The sequence below is a fragment of the Pinus tabuliformis genome, chromosome 5_2, assembly GCF_031772625.1.
Source record: "Pinus tabuliformis cultivar Carrire ecotype Pingquan chromosome 5_2, CPIR1, whole genome shotgun sequence".
NCBI lineage: Eukaryota > Viridiplantae > Streptophyta > Pinopsida > Pinales > Pinaceae > Pinus > Pinus tabuliformis.
The window spans coordinates 573,453,514-573,472,546 of NC_142306.1; the positions used below are offsets into that span (position 1 = coordinate 573,453,514).

A 19,033-nucleotide genomic window follows, 5' to 3' on the forward strand; every position below is an offset into this window, starting at 1 on the left:
ATTTAGGCCAAAGTATCAAAAGGCAACTCCATATCAATCCCCATCCCACTGTATGTTCATTTTAATAGCTAAAACAAAGAGAAAAGAGGATAGGCCTCATTCTTTCACAATGTACTTGTTCCAAAATTGAGCAAAACATCTGAGAGTGGTATTGTCAGATCATAAAAGAGGAGTAGATATCATAGCGGTGGTTTAGGCCACAATATGAAAAGGTAACTCGATATGCATCCCTATTCCTTTGTATGTTCATTTTTATAACTAAAACAAAGAGAAAAGAGGATATGCCTCATTTTCTAGTTCGATTTTCTCCAATATTGGGCTTCCTAGGGTAAATCTTATATTCATTTATGTGGATGGCACTTTTATGTGCCTGTGCCTTCCAATTCTTGTTTCAATGATTTCATAAATTCAAACAAAACTAGTAATTAATAAATATGAGATCTAAGGATAATAAATTTACAAATCACCATTATACCACGTCTTGGAAACATTACAAAAGGGAGAATTGTATTTGAAGAGGTTAGAAGCCCCTTTATTGAGAGAATAGGCATGTTTGTGTTCATTTATTGAAAGAGGAAGCCATTGAAGGTTGTGAGGCCCATGTTATTTCCTTCCTAAAGAACATCAATGACTTTTTTGCAGGTTGTAGGTCATTCTTTAATGCAAAGAGATGTGATGGTGTACTTTGTATCATTTCCACTGGATCTATTCATCTTCTGAAATGGACCAGGAGATGTCCCATATGGGGCAAGCTCCATTGTTAATTTGTTGAGTATTGTGGATGATAATTTATATTCTATAATCAATTTTCATTCTTTAAAATATTAATTTTTAGTTTTTTAAGCTAATTTTTAATCACAATTGCATAACAATGACTAATTAAATGAATCTGAATTAGTGATTTTAAAACAAATATTTTAAAATTAATTTGATGTCAATGAGTTGGTACTCCACATACTCCACAAAAATGACAAAGAAAGATGACAGTACAACTTATCCAACCCTTACTTGACATGATTGTTATCATAGCTTTGGCAAAGACAATAAAGCCTAAATGGAAAAAATGTTCATTATTTTGTTATACTATAACCATGTTTTAGCATGTATCATTTAGTCAATTTTCACTATGAATGCATTAAGACTTGCCCAATTCTAAGAAAAAAAGGTTAAGATTAAGATCATGCCAACCATGGGTAATCAAAAGTGCATATATGTGAATCTTGTATAATTCACTATACATAGTTGACTAAATCTAAGAGATTTCCCACAATAAAAAATGCACACTTTCAAAATATGCATGTAGCCTTGTAGCAAAGTGGAAAAATCACCAAACGCACATCCCAAGTATATCCCTTGCTAGTAGGAAAACTTTTGTCACTCTTGAATCTCTCATTAAGAGGATTTGATCAATGAGTAGATATGTGGTGCAAAAGGAGCGAACTAGTTTTGTGCCAGGGAGGTTCATTCTTCACACTATGTTTTCTAACTCAAAAGCAATGAAGTGAGCTTGAGACACTAGTCAATAGTGTCTTACGTTAAAGACTAACTTTGATAAGGATTTTGATGAAGTTCATTAGTCCTTCATCTCAAAGAAGTTGTCTTGCTTGGGTTTTGGATCTCATGGTATTCTACTCCTAGATAGCTCAAAGATTGTTAATAACCATTTTGTAGCTGACTCCCTTGTCTTTGTGAAGAGCCAACCAAGAATCGATTGACAGGCTTCTCTTTTGTTTGGATACTTTTACATCGTGTTAAAGGTCATGATTAACTCTGATAAAACTAACTATCAACTTATTGGATTGGAATCCCTTGTGAGTGATTCCTATTGCTTGGTTGTATATTCTCCCTAAAGTAATATCATATAGGAACCCCTTTTGGGATTGGTTTGTCACCAATAGCCATGGGGAATTGGTGTCTTCAAAGTTTTTAGAACAAGTTACATATTTGGCATCATAAGGACCTACCCTTTGCAAGGAAGTTCACCATTGTTGGATATATGCTTTGGACCTCTCATGTGTATTGTCTCTTGTTGGTATCCCACCAAGCCTAGTTTCAATAGCTTGGAAAAATCTTGAGGGCATACTTTGAGGTCGAAATATGGTGGTGAGCAAGGTCTTCTACTAGTTCCATTGGATGTTTTCACTATTCCCAAGGAGGGGGGGCTTGGTTTGATTGATGTTGGCTTCTAAGGTAGCATTCTATTGACCAAGCAAGGAATGTGATGTCGAAGTACTTTCAACATAGCATATTAGCATAGTTAAGGGGGTTCTCAGCTTATGTGACATTATTTCCACTCTCCATCTCTTTCAACTTATGAGTTCACGTGTGTTTAGGAGCATTTGGTAAGATTGGAAAACTATTATAAGGTTGGCCCAGTGATAGTGTGAGGGCATTTGAGCTAGTTGGATCTACCTTGTTAGGCAATTTGGATCTTGAAGGAGTAGGGTGGTTGTATTGCAGAGATGCCACACTTTTGGGCACAAGCTAAGTTGGAAGGGTGTCTTCTTCTAGTGAGATTTATTAGATCTCGATACTTGCTCCCAAAAGGACTAGTAGCCTCTTGCTCAAGAGTATGGACTTCTCACCACTTATTGTCACTCAATCATGGAGCTACGAGCCCTTATTCTAGAGTCTAAGTTGTTTAAGATGAACATTGGTATGCCTAAGACATTTTGGAGGGATGGTGGGTGAAGTTTTGGTCATTTTCTTCTTCAGTATGACTCCCACCATTTTTATTCGACATTTGAAACATCATCTTTCTTCAATTCACACAAAGTAACATTGTGTTTGACATCTACACAATGTCGGAGAGTGCAACTTTCTTATAGGCTAATAATTTTTGCTTGGTTTGCCATCTATTAAGTTTGGTTGGCATCAAGTTGGCCAAGAATGGTCTCGTGGATGGCCTATGTTCAATTTGATAGCACCAAGAGAACATCAAGTATGTAGGAGTGTCAATTCGCCAAGCATTGTTAGACTTGGTTTGAAGATTAGCATTTTATGCTACTCTAGGGTAGGGTGCATTGGCATACTACCTTGTTTGGGGATGGTCAGTCTCTTATTTGTCATGCTTTCTCCAAACTTTGGCATTGTCTATAAATCTCGATGTTTTTCATGCTATACACCACCAGATTTTGGCAAAGAGAGTTTTGTTGATCAAAGACGCCCCAATATTTGGATCACATGGAGTATTTTGCTTTTATCTCTACTATAGTATATTGTATATGCCACTCCTTTTACATTTTTGTTTATAAATATTTTCCTATAAATATAAGTTGTATTTTTCAAACAAAAAAACCCCTCTTGTTACTCTTGCAATAGTTGAGGCGCCTAGGATCATGTGCCTAGTAATGGTAGTTATTAATAAGTTAGCTATTGTAGGCACTTGTGTGCTTGGCCTACTACTATCAACTATTTATCCAATTCTTCTTGCAACTATTGGTACCACAAACTAATGTTCTCTTCATACTAAAGGATGCTTGAATTCCATGTTTGGGAGTGTATTGATTATCCAAAAGAGCTATCTCGAAGACATTCACAATTGGGATACTAATACCAGTTATGTGTCCAGTAACTACTTGTTTTAGCCAAGTGGGTTAGTTCAAGTGTTTGAGTGCTTTGAGCTTCATGCAAGAGATCTCAAGGTTGATTCGTCAGGCTGGCTACCCCTATTGCATGCCTCACTCAATGTCCCTACTAGGTCAGGCACCATAATCAGCACCAATAAGTTTGTCCATTTGTGAATGCAAGGAAGTGCTTTGGAGATTTCCCATGAGGTTTTCCTTCAAAAAGAAAACTGCTGCTGCTATTGGTACCACAAAATAATGTTCTACTCATACCAATCGGTGCTTTGCCATGAAATAGAAAAAAACTATCAACTGAGACTTCCTAACGTCCCAGACAATTTTAAGATAACTATAGAAAAGCTATTTAAAGTTAAATAAATTACTAGAACATATTGACACATTGGATGATAAACACTTTGGCAAATTTTAGGATAACTGAAACAGTACAAGGTTAAAAACAAGCTTATGACAACTAACAATGCACAACCCAAAATTCTGATCATGATCAAATTCTGACTTTTACTGCATATCCTTCCTTTTAAGCTTGTAATAGAAAAAGGTCAAGAAGTAAAGTTTTGCAGCTCATGTGAGGATGTTTTACATTTTAACAGCTAGATATAAAGTTAATATTGAGGAGAAAACATCTCAAAATCAGAGTCATGTTGGGTTTATACTAATAGAAATTCAACGCACCATGTCAACAAAGGGATCAGACCAATTCGAGATCATTATAGAAGCAGCAGAAACCATGAAGTAAAATCTGACGCGAGTCATCATCAAATACCATCACTTTAAAAACTCTTCAAAAGGCGAGTTCTTCGTGTAACACCTTCTGATGTGTAGATGAACATCAAATGATCAGCCGTGCAAAAGCCAACCTTCCAGATCTGTATTCCATAGAAATATGAAAATAGTTTCAGGAATCTCCTGACCCATCATCACCATGCTACTGCAAATGTTTCTTCAATTCATCAATCTCAAAAGGTATCCTTTCTAAATCCTAATATTGCATTGAAACCCCCCTTTTTCATGTTTCTCAATGGTTTCCATACCAAACCAAGCATCCCAATGTTACATTAAACCACTTTGGGTTTGATCTATGTTCAAAAACCTTGAATTAGGAATGAGCCCTTCTAAAACATTTTTTATTTATTAAGGTTGCATTTTGCAACTAGTCAGACTTTTGACGGTCAGTCTGCAAAATAAATAGCACATCTTGACCAATCAAGGAGAGTGCGGCTAGGAGAACACCCATTTTTTTCCTCTATAATAATCGTTTTGTTGTCTTTGTATGTGTTCCCTGACACTCCCGACACTTCCACTGATGATAACTGTGCCGTCCTCCATATAAGCTGCACCGTCTGCATAATCAAGTTCTTCCAAACGATGTGTCACCCATAATGCAGTGACTCCTTTAGGTCCGTCCACAACGTTTCGAACAGCTTCAATCACCCCAATCTGAACAGTGCAATGATCTTTTCAATCAAACATGGAAAGAAGCTTCTGAACGCACATTAAGAAACCAAACATAAATAAGAAATACCTTGCACTCCATTAGTATCCATATATCTAACCATAAATAAGATATAGGGCAGTAATAAATTCAAAGCAAACAACAAAGAGAAACTCGTTAATGAGAAGCTTATTTTTGAATCACCGAAATCAATTTAAATTATCTGGCAACCACATATAGAACCAAGCAAAGTCATTCGCAATATCATGTCATAATTTTTTTCTATATAAGCAATAACACAAGATTTTCTGATGTTGCTTTCGAATGCGTAAAGAAATATTTAACTAATAAGAAAAAAACCAACGTGACAGCTGCTCCAGTAAATCCAGAAGGCTAGGCTGGGCCTCAGCTGTCATTTTACCCAACTTTCAGCCGTATGACAATCACTTGCCAAAGTTTCGAATAGATTAGGATAAACCTTCTCAACTAGATCTCATATAAACGATAAATGAACAACATATTTCACGTATGGCCATAGTAGCAGTGACCACCCCTTTTAACTACTTATAGCTAAGAGTAAAATGCTAATTAAGCCTATAGAGAGTCTTATATGTATCCATAAGTTCAAAAATCATGAAGTTAAATTCAGTTCTAACTTTACTCGGAAATTAACCAGGCCTTGAGTAGGAAGACACTGTCAAGCCAAGTGGAGAGAATGATGAACTGTTGAAAGATGAAACAACCGTATCAAAAACTGTACATGTATCCAACTCCGCTTGATAAATTCCCTACATAAGACATTTTCACATGCCATTCAAAGATTTGGAACAAGTTGGTCTAAAATATTGTTGGATTTTTGTGTAGCATCAGGACGTATTCCCACATGACTAAGTCAGCCTAGAAGAATTGTGAACTAAAATAAAAATTTGATTTTTGAATGACAAGTCAGCCCAGAAAAGTCAAGTAGGCCTAGGAGGGTGAAGGGACATGTCCATTGGGTTATTTCACCCCATTCAACTAGTATAAATAGACTTTGAGATGCCTCATCTCAACACCAATGAAGAGCAAATCTGAGCAAGAAGAAACTGGTTTTGACTTTTGAGATAATCTTTTCTTCTCTCTTGTGGCCGCACATGTGAAGGAGCATTGCCCAGACTTTTGATCAGAGTTGACCGAGTTGCTTGATCAAATTTTGACAGCGGTTTGACTGAGGTTCTTGATTGAGTTTGACCACAGAACAGGCCAAGTTTGACTGCACGTGGGAAGAGTTGACCGCAGGTGTTCACCATAGGTCATTGACCGCAAAGCCAAGTTTGACCAGGCCGAAGTTTGATTGCATATTTCACTTTTGGATGTTTTGGCTAGCATTGATTTGCTGGAGTTTTGACTGGTATTTGACTTGGATTATTGGCACAGATTTATAAACAAATTGTTGATTTGTAAACCTCGCTGAAGAATAATTTCTCCTAAAGAAAGTTGTTGGGTTTTTTCCCAAGGTAAAAATATTGTCTCTATTGCGCATGGTTGTCTTTCTATGATCTTTACTATTTCCGCCACATTTATTGTTGATATTTTCTCAAGTGTAATTGCTCAATGATATTAGTGGCATAGAATTATATGAGAAAATTATTAGAAAGTAATTATCTAGCAAAAATTTGTATTCTACTATGCATCTTGTAAAAAATTCAACATGGTATCAGAGCTTTAATGAGAGAGCAGTCATTGAAGTCAGCCTTAGAGACCAAGCATTCAACAGCTTGATTGGTTTTTGGATCTCTTGCCCAAATGGCACAAAGTCTCAGAGTTGAAGATAGGTTAAATGGTGCCATCAACATCAGATCTTGGAAGACCAGGATACTCCTTATCTCAGAAGAAAATGAGCTTCAGAGTTGCATGGAAAAAGTTATTCCAGAGCCAGAGGGAGCTGAGGAGAAAGCCAAGTATAAAAAGAATGAAGCCAAGGCTAAGAGAATCTTGATAGATTCCATAAAGGACCACTTGATTCCTTATGTTGTTGCATTGAATACTACCGAAAAAGTATATGATACTGTGGTAGGATTGTTTGAAAGCAGCAACACTAACAGGAATTTAACCTTGAGAAATCGTCTTTGTAATGTCATGATGACTAAGATCAGATTATGTAGTCCCTTATCTTATGAGAGTTTCCCAGAGCAGAGATGAGCTTATAGCCATTGGAGACACCATTATGATACAGAGCTTGTTACAGTGACTCTCAATGGATTTCCTTCCTCATGGAAGCCATTATTCAGGGAATTTGTGCACGGGAAAAATTACCCATGTTTGATAAGCTATGAATTGATTGTATCCAGGGGGAGACCAGATTGTCGTCCAGGAATAGCTTGCAAAATCCACGGGATGAAGATGTTGAAGAATGTATAGTTATGGTCGGTCTTCATAATTATCATTGTACTTGAGAAGAACAGAATTATTATTGTTTCTAGCATGTTCTTCATGCTTTTGATTTGGTCAAAATGCATTTTTGGAAAGAAGAAAATTATTACTTTATTTAAATTTTCAAGTGGTTCCACAAGTGCTAAGTTGGATTACATGATGGCTAGAAACTCACTAAATCAGATCACATGATGGCCAGTTGGCTTGCTTTCAAACTCTCTCATTCGGATCACATGATGGCAATTGGGACACACATACATTACTCATTTGCTCTCCTATGTGAAGTGGTCTGAGATCTGTCGATCTGCTCATTATACTTATGATCTGATGTCAGAGGTTCGAGATTTGCTTATAATAATTCTGATCTAAAGTCTAGTATTCGAGATTTGCTAATTATAATTGTGATTTGAAGTCTAATATTCAAGATCTGCTTATGATCATTGTGATATGAAGTCTTATGTCCGAGATCTACTTATTATTATAGTGATCTGAAGCCTGGGTCCAAAATTTGAGCCTAGATCTGAGTTCTAATATGATTGTAATACTATTCAAGGTTCGAGCTTCAAGATATCTACCATCCAAGCCTTGTCTTATGTGATATGATAAGAGGATCAGCCTCTCAATGGTGAACTCATTGGACACTTTATTGGACAGCTTGTTGACATTGAGTTGCAGGCATTTACATTGGAGATTTAGCACTTGTGGATGACATCTTGTGGTCAGTATTTATACAATATTGTGAACATCGCGATTGGGATTAAATCGGCGAGGGCCCAAAATCGTAAAAATCAGGGAAAAAATTGGTAAAAATCTGTTGGACACAGAGTGTCATTGATGTCAATATGGCAATATTCGAGGAGCTAGAGGAAGCAAACAGAGCCATCGGAGGAAGTAGACAGAGCCATTGGAGGAAGCAAACAGAGCCATTGGAGCCATCGGAGAACATATGGATTGCATAAACACTATCGGGGGCAGAAAGACTTAGTTATATGCAAATACACTATCGGAGCGGAAAAGGCAGAATTTATATAAGTATGCACAGAATACACTATCAGAGGCACAAACGGAAGCCAAAACATATATATAGGCAAATACACTATCGAAGGCGGAAGACTGCGCTATAGTGGAATACACTATCGGAGCAGCATACATACATATTACACATATATCGGCGATATGTTAATCGGCGGTTTGTCTATGTGCCATCACCCCAAACCCCCGATTGTGATACATATATGCGGACCCGACAACATATATGTCCAGGAATATAAACAGATGAAGTCCGGGTAGTATTTCATATATATAGTTATGAATGCGGGCCTTAAGCAATTGCAACATATATATATATATAACGGACCCGCTACACATTATGAAACGGTGTATTATATATCGCGTCCGCCTATCGGACCTTGGAAAGCGCCGATTGTGATAAAGCACACAGACTCGCTTAAACATTGTAACATGGCTTAATGATTATATCACATCCGCTGGAGGATCGACCGTCGGCCATCGGCGATGCCATGGGGTCAATATATAAAGGACCCCCGGAAGCCTCACTTTGCCGATTGCGATTGCACAGCCGGACTCGATGGGTTTTATAAACCCGACTGTATAAACCTTGAGTTCCGTGCGTAAAGGTTTTTCAATGTATTGGCGGGTTTCAGTGTAAAGACCGAAATACAAAGGAAAAGCCCCGGAAGCCTTGATTGCCGATTGTGATTTATGTAGCGGATCCGATACAGGAATAGTTGCGGATGAAATATATTTGAAGTCCGCCCTTTAGAGTTTTCGTCGCATTTTTTCTCATATTTCCTGTGTAATTGAATATTTGTCGTGCACAAGGTTTGGAGGCAAAAATACATTAAGGAATGCTCCCAATAGTTCTGGAGGCTGAACTAAAGCTGATTGCGATTGCAATTGCGATTGGGACGTGGCATGTCCGTTAAACAATGTTGCCTCTGTGTATGCCTGTTATCATTGAAAAAAAGGGGCTCTGTTACAGTTTTAACACAGTGACCGAAAAGCCAAGAAGCTGAATGGAAAGCCAGCGCAAAGGAAATCGAAAAGAAAAATCAATGGAGAAGAGGGAAGCCAAAGGACAAGCCAGCTCAGAGGAAGCTGAAGCAAGCGTGGAAGAAGCCGAAGAGTCAGTGGGAAGCGGAAACAAACAGTCAGAGGCATCAGAAATACGAAAACAGAAAAAACAAGGTAGTGTGGGTGAAGAATCAGAGTGAGAGGAAGTCGAAGTTCAGGCAAAGGCACTAGAGGCAGGAGAGGCAAGAGAAGAAGGAGAACATGAGTGAAGAAAAAGCTCAGTAGGTTTGGGAGCTGAGAACTACATCAAAACAGTTTATACTAGGTTTGGGTTGGAGCCCACGGGGTTGGAGCCTCAGAACTGAAAGGACTAGAATCCTTGGGAGTTGGTGCTCCTAAGTGCAGAATTATTGCCTTGGAAGAATAGAGTTGGTGCTTTGGAGGTTGGAGCCTCACAAAAGTCCATGTTGGTGCTTGGCAACTGATTGCAACCAGCGATATATTGTATTTATTTCGTTGCTCTGTCTGTGTTAATAAAAGCATTTGTTTCAGCTATCTATTTTCTGTGTTCCATATATATATATATATATATATATATATATATATATATATATATGTTTTTGGCGATAAAAAGAACAACATAAAAAGAAATACTGATTCACCCCCCTCTCAATATTTCCAACAATTAGTATCAGAGCGGGCTTCTTCATATTAGCCTAACAGCTTGAAGGATTCATAGCCATGATGAGAAATCACGAAGCATCAAGAAGACCTCCTCTGTTCGATGGCATTAATTTTGGTTTCTGGAAAAAAAGAATGACCTACTACTTAATGTCCCTTGGACCTGAAGTCCGGCATTTCGTTCAAACTGAGTACCAAATTCCTCCCACTCTTCCAACAGATCAAGACGAGAGGAAAGCCTACATTGCAAATGCAAAAGCCTTGAACTCCATCACTAGTGGAATCACTGATTCCGAGTTCACAAAAGTCATGAATTGTAACTCTGCCAAAGAAATGTGGGATAAGCTAGTTGGCTTATACGATGGAGACTCAAAAGTCAAGAAGGCAAAGCTTCAGACTCGTAGAAGGCAATTTGAAACTCTGAAGATGGAAGATGAAGAAGATATTTCATCATACTTCCTCCGAGTAGCTGAAGTGGTCAACTCCCTTAAAGGATTGGACGAAAAGACTGAAGAAAGTACCATTGTTCTAAAGGTATTAAGATCTCTTCCAGATAGATTTGACTCCAAAATAAGCGCCATAGAAGAAGCAAAGGTTCTAGATACTCTCAAGATGGATGAACTCCATGGAATCCTCACTGCCTATGAGATGAGGAAAGGTGGCCCAAGCTCCAAAGATGCAGCGTTCAAGGCTTCAAAATCAAAGAAGGGGAAAGAAAGGAATCACTGTAGTGATGACTCCGATGTGGAATCCGAATTGGCTCAATTTGTACAAAAGCTGAAGAGAGGATCTAAGCTAAAAGGTAAGTACCCTCTTATCTGTTTCAAATGTGGAAAAATAGGTCATTATGCTGCAAAATGTCCTCATAAACATGACAGTGATGATGAAGGAAATTCTAAAAGAAGGGTATACAAAAAGAAAGGGACCAATAAGAAGAACTTCTTCTCTAAGCAAGATGAGTCTGATGAGGATGAATTTGTAGTCATCAAAAGGAAATCAGACAAGGAAAGTGACCATGATGAAAGCCAAGAAACATTATTCATGGCATTCACAAATGAAGTTGACTTAGGGCTAGAAGGAAATGTAGATGAACTGTTAATAAGTGCCATTGAAGAAAATGAGAAATTACGGAATAAAATCATTTCTCTCAAGGTAGAAAAAGAGGAAACAAGAAGAAGAGAAGATCTCTTGGAAACAAAGCTAAAAGAAAAAGAAGAGACATGCGAAGAACGTGAAGCCGAAATAGTTTCTCTGAGGAAGGAATTGGAGCAAGTCAAAAAGGGTTGGAAAAGCTCTCAAATACTTGAGACTATCCTGAAAAATCAAAAACCTCAACATGACAAGTCTGGAATAGGCTATAAAGGAGAATCATCAAGCTCTAAGAACAGTGCAAAAAACTATGTCGATGCACTTTCTAGCAATCCAAAAGAAGAAAAAATATGTCATCAAAGATGCATTCCAGATTCAAAGAATGAAGAGAGAATAACTCCAAAGAAGAATATGGATTCGAATCATGGATACTATAGCAAATACAAACCAGTGTTCCATCAAAGGCCCGTCTCAAATCCAAAGAATGAAGCGGGAGTAATTCCAAGGAAGGAAATTGACTCAAACCATGGCTACTACAACAGGTACAAAACTATCTTTCTTGGACATTGTTTTCATTGTAAAAACTTTGGTCATCAAACCAGACATTGCATGGCTCACAAGAGTGAAACACCAAAGCTAAAGGATCAAATAATCAAACCATATGCCCCCAAAAGGCAGGGACAAAGCAAAACCTTCAATTTGTTTGATCCCTTGACCAAATTTGATCTGATTTGCTCATTATGCTACAATAATAGACATTATGAACAAAACTGCCCACTCAAAAGGAGAAAAGCAAGTAGTGAGAATCCCAACATGGATAAATGTGGTCTGGCTCTATATGCTCAAAATAATGAAAACCATTGGTTTGTGGATAGTGGGTGCTCCCGACACATGACAGGGGACAAAAGGAAGTTTGTCTCATTGAGCAAAAAGGAAGGAAATGTGTCCTTTGGAAGTGGATCGAGCAAAATTGCGGGAAAAGGAACTGTTACCCTCATCAATGGGAAAGGGAAAGCTCAAGATGCTCTGCTAGTAGATGGGCTCAAACACAACCTTCTGAGTGTCAGCCAAATCTGTGATCAAGGACATAATGTTGTCTTTAGCACCAAAGACTGTGAAATAAGGAACTCCTCCTCAAGGGAACTTGTGGCGAAAGGGGTGAGAACACCAGACAACATTTACATTCTGAACAAGATTCAAGAAAATAAATGCTACCTGAGTCAGACAGATGAAAGTTGGTTGTGGCACAAGCGACTTGGACATACAAGCTTCAAAAATCTGATCAATATCAGCAAGATTAAAGCTGTACGAGACATCCCAAGGCTATTCAAACCAAATCAAGGAGTATGTGGTCCCTGTCAACATGGAAAGCAAACCAGAACCAGCCATAAGATCAAGGAGCTCTCTACATCAAAGCCCTTGGAGATCATCCATGCTGATTTATGTGGACCAACTAGAAATCAGGCACTCCAAGGAGAAAGGTACTTTGTTTTATTTGTTGATGACTATACTAGAATGATGTGGATATATTTTGTAAAATATAAATCTGAAACATTTGAGTGTTTTAAGAATCTAAAAGCACTTGTAGAAAATGAAAAGGACTCAAAAATTAAGTGCCTCAGAACAGATAGAGGGGGAGAATTCACATCAAAATAATTTAATGAGTTCTGTAACATACATGGAATTAAAAGAGAATTCTTTGCTGCCAGGACACCCCAGCAAAATGGGGTAGTTGAAAGAAGAAATCAGACAGTTCAAGAAATGGCCAGAACAATGTTATTAGTTGCAGACTTGCAACCAAAATTCTGGAGAGAAGCAGTCGAGACAGCTATCTATACCTTAAATCGAACTCAATTAAGACCAAATTGTGAAAAAACTCCTTATGAATTATGGAAAGGAAGACATGCTTCAGTAAAGTACTTCAAGATCTTTGGAAGCAAGTGCTTCATAAAAATCAATGATGGCTCACCAGGAAAGTTTGATTCTCGAGTTGATGAAGGGATATTCCTTGGATACTCTACACGGAGCAAAGCCTACAAGTGCTACAATTTTCGAGTAAAGAAAATAGTGGAAAGCATTGATGTAAAGATTGATGAAGACCTTCCAGAAAAAGAAATTGAAGAACATGAAGATGATCTTCTCATTCAAGAAGAAGAACCTAAAGAAAAAGAAATAGATCAAGAAGAAGAAGAAGAGGAAAAAGAACCACCTCATACCCCTTCAAAGATGAAGTTTCTCCAGAAATATCATCCAGAAGAGCAGATTATTGGCAATAGAGACGAAGGAATGCAAACCCGAAGAAGGACGATAATTACACCAAAGAGAAACGTTATTGCTCTTCTATCCATGATGGAACCAGAAACATTTGCACAAGCAAGGATCCTCATTGGGTAAAAGCCATGGAAGAAGAAATGTCCCAAATTGAGAAGAACGAGACATGGGAGCTGGTACCTCGTCCAAAGGACAAAAACATAATAGGAACCAAATGGGTGTTCAAAAATAAAATGAATGAAGAAGGACAAGTTATCAAAAACAAGGCAAGGGTTGTCTGCAAAGGCTATTCCCAAATTGAAGGAATTGACTTTGAAGAGACATTCGCACCAGTGGCTCGTATGGTAGCTATCAGGATGTTCTTGGCATTTGCTTGCTCAAAAGGATTCAAAATCTATCAAATGGACGTAAAATCAGCATTTCTAAATGGGGAACTCAAGGAAGAAGTCTACATGGAGCAGCCAGAAGGGTTTGATCTAACAGAAGGAAAGGACTTAGTCTGTAAGTTGAAAAAGGCTTTATATGGGTTGAAACAAGCTCCCAAAGCTTGGTATGCAAGATTGGATCACTATCTACAACAACAAGGCTTCAAAAAGGGAGTGGCTGGAAGTAATCTATACATAAAGACAGATGAAAGTAAGTTACTAGTTACTCTTGTTTATGTCGATGATTTGATTTTTGCTAGCAATAATGATGAAATGAGCCATGAATTTTCTCAAAACATGTCAAAAGAGTTCGAGATGTCAATGATAGGAGAGCTATCTCACTTCCTTGGACTTCAAGTATCTCAAACCAGAGCAGGATTGTGTATATCTCAAGCCAAATATCTAAAAGACATGCTCAAAAGATATGGAATGGAGGACTGTGCACCCATGAGCACACCTATGACCACAAACTGCAAATTGAGCAAAGATGATGACTCCCCTCCAATAGATGCAACTCATTAGAGGTCAATAATTGGAGCCCTTCTATACTTAACAGCTACAAGACCCGACAAAATGCAGGCAGTAGGAATGGTGGGAAGATTTCAATCTGCTCCCAACCAATCCCATTTATTAGTTGTAAAAAGAATTCTCAGATATCTGAAAGTAACCCTTGATTTCGGTCTTTAGTACCCTAAGAGCTCAACACTGACTGTAACTGCATACACCGATGTTGATCGGGCAGAAGTGTGGATGACCAGAAGAGTACTAGTGGAAATGCATTCTTCCTGGGAGACTGTTTAGTATCCTGGCTCAGCAAAAAACAAACATCCATATCATTATCCACAACCGAAGCCGAGTATATAGCTGCAGCAGACTGTTGTACTCAAATACTATGGATGAAGGAAGCTCTAAAAGATGTCAACACAGGTACAGATCAACCAATTACCATCTATTGTGATAACACAAGTGCTATCAATCTCAGCGAAAATCCAGTGATGCACTCAAAGACCAAACATATACCAATCAAGTATCATTTCCTCCGTGAACAAGTAGCTGAAAAAAGCATCGCTTTGGAATATATCAATACTAAGGAGCAGATAGCTAATATTTTCACAAAACCTCTTCCTCGAGAAGCATTTGAACATCTTCGTCAAAAGATGGGGGTTATCTCTTTAGCATCACTCAAGTTCATTCATAAAGACGTAGCAGGACAGGGGGAGCAGTTCGACAGGGGGAGTCCGTATGCATTCCTTTGCCATTGATGTCAAAGGGGGAGACCAGAAGAATATTGCCATCAATAACAAAAGGGGAGATTGTTGGACACAGATTGTCATTGATGTCAATATGGCAATATTCGAGGAGCCAGAGGAAGCAGACAGAGCCATCATAGCCATCGAAGAGCATATGGATTGCATATACACTATCGGGGACAGAAAGACTTGGTTATATGCAAATACACTATCGGAGCGGAAAACGCAGAATTTATATAGGTATGCACAGAATACACTATCGGAGGCACAAACGGAGGCCAAAACATATATATAGGCAAATACACTATCGAAGGCGAAAGGTGGAATACACTATCGGAGCAGCATACATACATATATATCGGCAATATGCTAATCGGCGGTTCGGTTATGTGCCATCACCCCAAACCCCCGATTGCGATACATATATGCGGACCCGACGACATATATGTCCAAGAATATATACAGATGAAGTCTGGGTAGTATTTCATATATATTGTTATGAATGTGGGCCTTAAGCAATTGACCCACTGCACATTATGAAATGGTGTATTATATATCGTGTCCGCCTATCGGACCTTGCAAAGTGCCGATTGCGATAAAGCATGCAGACCCGCTTAAACATTGTAACATGGCTTAATGATTATATCGCATCTGCTGGAGGATCGGTCGTCGACCATCGGCGATGCCATGGGGTCAATATATAAAGGACCCCCGGAAGCCTCGCTTTGCCGATTATGATTGCACAACCGGACCCGATGGGTTTTATAAACCCGACTGTATAAACCTTGAGTTCCGCGCGTAAAGGTTTTTCAATGTATTGGCGGGTTTCGGTGTAAAGACCAAAATACAAAGGAAAAGCCCCAGAAGCCTTGATCGCCGATTGCGATTTATGTAGCGGATCCGATACAGGAATAGTTGCGGGTGAAATATATTTGAAGTCCGCCCTTTAGAGTTTCTGTCACATTTTTTTCTCATATTTCCTGTGTAATTGAATATTTGCCGTGCACGAGGTTTGGAGGCAAAAATACATTAAGGAATGCTCCCAATAGTTCTGGAGGCTGAACTAAAGTTGATTGCGATTGCGATTGGGACATGGCATGTCCGTTAAACAATGCCGCCTCTGTGTATGTCTGTTATCATTGAAAAAAACGAGGCTCTGTTACAGTTTTAACACACAGCGACCGAAAAGCCAAGAAGTTGAATGGAAAGCCAGCGCAGAGGAAACCGAAAAGAAAAATCAATGGAGAAGAGGGAAGCCAAAGGACAACCCAGCTCAGAGGAAGCTGAAGCAAGCATGGAAGAAGACGAAGAGTCAGTGGGAAGCGGAAACAAACAGTCAGAGGCATCAGAAATACAAAAACAGAAAAAACAAGGTAGTGTGGGTGAAGAATCAGAGTGAGAGGAAGCCGAAGTTTAGGCAAAGGCAGCAGAGGCAGGAGAGGCAAGAGAAGCAAGAGAACAAGAGTGAAGCAGAAGCTTAGCAGGTTTGGGAGCTGAGAACTACAGCAAAACAGTTTATACCAGGTTTGGGTTGGAGCCCACGGGGTTGGAACCTCAGAACTGAAAGGACTGGAATCCTTGGGAGTTGGTGCTCCTAAGTGCATAATCATTACCTTGGAAGAACAAAGTTGGTGCTCGGGAAGTTGGAGCCTCACAAAAGTCGAAGTTGGTGCTTGGCAACTGAGGTTGGTGCCTGGCAACTGATTACAACCAGCTATATATTGTATTTATTTCATTGCACTCTTTGTGTTAATAAAAGCATTTGTTTCAGCTATCTATTTTATGTGTTCTATATATATATATATATGTGTGTGTGTGTGTGTGTGTGTTTTTGGTGATAAAAAGAACAACATAAAAAGAAATATTGATTCACCCCCCTCTCAGTGTTTCCAACAAAATCGGCAAACACAAAAATATTCTTTTTTTTTTTCAATTTTTTTAATATCTAAAGCATCCACAAAATAAAATACATTGGAGATTTAGCACTTGTGGATGACATCTTGTGGTCAGTATTATCCAATATTGCGAACATCGCGATTGGGATTAAATCGGTGAGGGTCCAAAATCAAAAAAATAAAAATAAAAAATAAAAAATAAAAAATCGTAAAAATCTAGAAAAAATCGGTAAAAATCGGAAAATACAAAAATATTGATTTTTTTCAATTTTTTTAATATCTAAAGCATCCACAAAATAAAATAAATGCATTGACACATAAATATGAAAAGAGAACTAACATATACGCTGTGTGATATCATGTCTAGTGCTACATCACACATAATAGTGAATCATGTCTTGAATACTAAGTCTTGAGTCCCAACTCAACCTCAAAATATCAACCGAAAATATAATAATGTATCTCATATCATGAGTCATAATGTCATATACAATTAAATGAACCAAATAACTAATATTATTGATTTCCTCTACCCCTCTTGCGAGAAAATGTAACAGCATTCCCTCTAGATGAAAAAGGCGGTGGGGCTGGAAGTGGACTCTGTTGTGCTCTAGAAGGTGAAGAACTATGAGCTATAGGAGGTAGACCACATACTCTACTAGTGACAGGTGTAGGTGATGTCACCTCCTCCTCCTCCTCCTCTAACCCCTCCACTACCTCTTGCTCTAACCAATCAGGGGCTAACTCCATGATATGCCTCTCGGCCTCAACCCTCCATGCAGCAGTGGTGTCAATCCCATCCAATGAGATGGCCTCCACATCAGGGGTCCTCTCAAGTTGCCTCACCCACAATCAAAGATTGTAGTAGACATAAACCATGTCATTAAGTCGTTGGGACTCCAACCTGTACAAGGGTCATAAATTAATAAATTATAAATAATAAATTAATAATTATAAAAAATGATTATTTAATGAATTCAAAAAATTAATTGAAAATTTGGAATATTTTAACTTGTTGTGTTTCTTGGTGTGTATTTTTTCAAATACACTTCAGTTGCGCTTGCATCCCAAGGAACTACATGTTTGGTTGAGCACTCTAGTGACAAGCCTTTGGAGATTGGGTACTCTACAACCATAGCTTCTCCACCATGCATCTACAACAAATAAGATAAACATAAGAAAAAAATGAAATTTGAAAGTTGAAGCACAGTACGAACTTGAAAAGACAATGAAATTTGAAACAAACTAAAGCTTACATGGCATTTTAGTCTTCCTATCCACAATAGCCATGTCAAAGCTAAATGTGCCACCTGCCATCTTGTATATCTCCATTTCTTTGGAGATTTCTGCACGTTCTACTAGAGATGGCACCATCCTCTGAACACAAGTGAAGAATCCATCCATGACCTCAGCATCAAATAAGAAACCACAGGAGTAAGAAAATGTGGGGTTCAAGTAGATCCCTGTAGCATGAATGGGACGATGGAGTGTATTGTTCCATCGCTCATCAATCACTTCCCATAGGAGTTGTTGTTTCTCAAACCCCTCATCCCCCTTATCATCATAGTAGCTCTGAATGGATTCTTTGGCCCTATCCATGGCCTCATACAAGTAGCCCATTATGGGCTTGTCTCCATCAACTAATCGAAGAACCTTTACCAAAGGTTTAGTAATGCTACACACCCCATGCACTCCCGCCCAGAAGCTTTCCTTGTATGAAACTAACCTGCATATGGCCTGTCCCTCTGGTTTGCGGCTATATGACAAAGCATGTCACTCCTCTAAAATAAACATTCTCTTCACATCCCACATAGAATTCAGGAAGGATTGAAGAAATATGAAACTGGTGACAAACTGTGTAATGGCAGGGCGCACCAACTCCTTGTTGTTTGTGAATCTTCTCATCAAATGAAGCACAACTACATGATTATATATAAATTTTGTAATGCTTTTCGAT

The 19,033-nt window shown here is 38.5% G+C and overlaps 1 protein-coding gene across 1 annotated transcript in view; it reads right to left on the reverse strand.

The window, feature by feature from the left end:
* Window positions 1-4,209: 4,209 nt before the first annotated feature.
* Window positions 4,210-19,033, reverse strand: part of LOC149160278 (ABC transporter I family member 10-like) — a 165,946-nt gene continuing 151,122 nt past the window's right edge. The window contains exon 6 of the mRNA XM_089436681.1: window positions 4,210-5,024. Coding sequence (XP_089292807.1) covers window positions 4,806-5,024 — 219 coding nt within the window. The 3' untranslated portion in view covers window positions 4,210-4,805. The remainder of the gene's footprint in view (window positions 5,025-19,033) is intronic.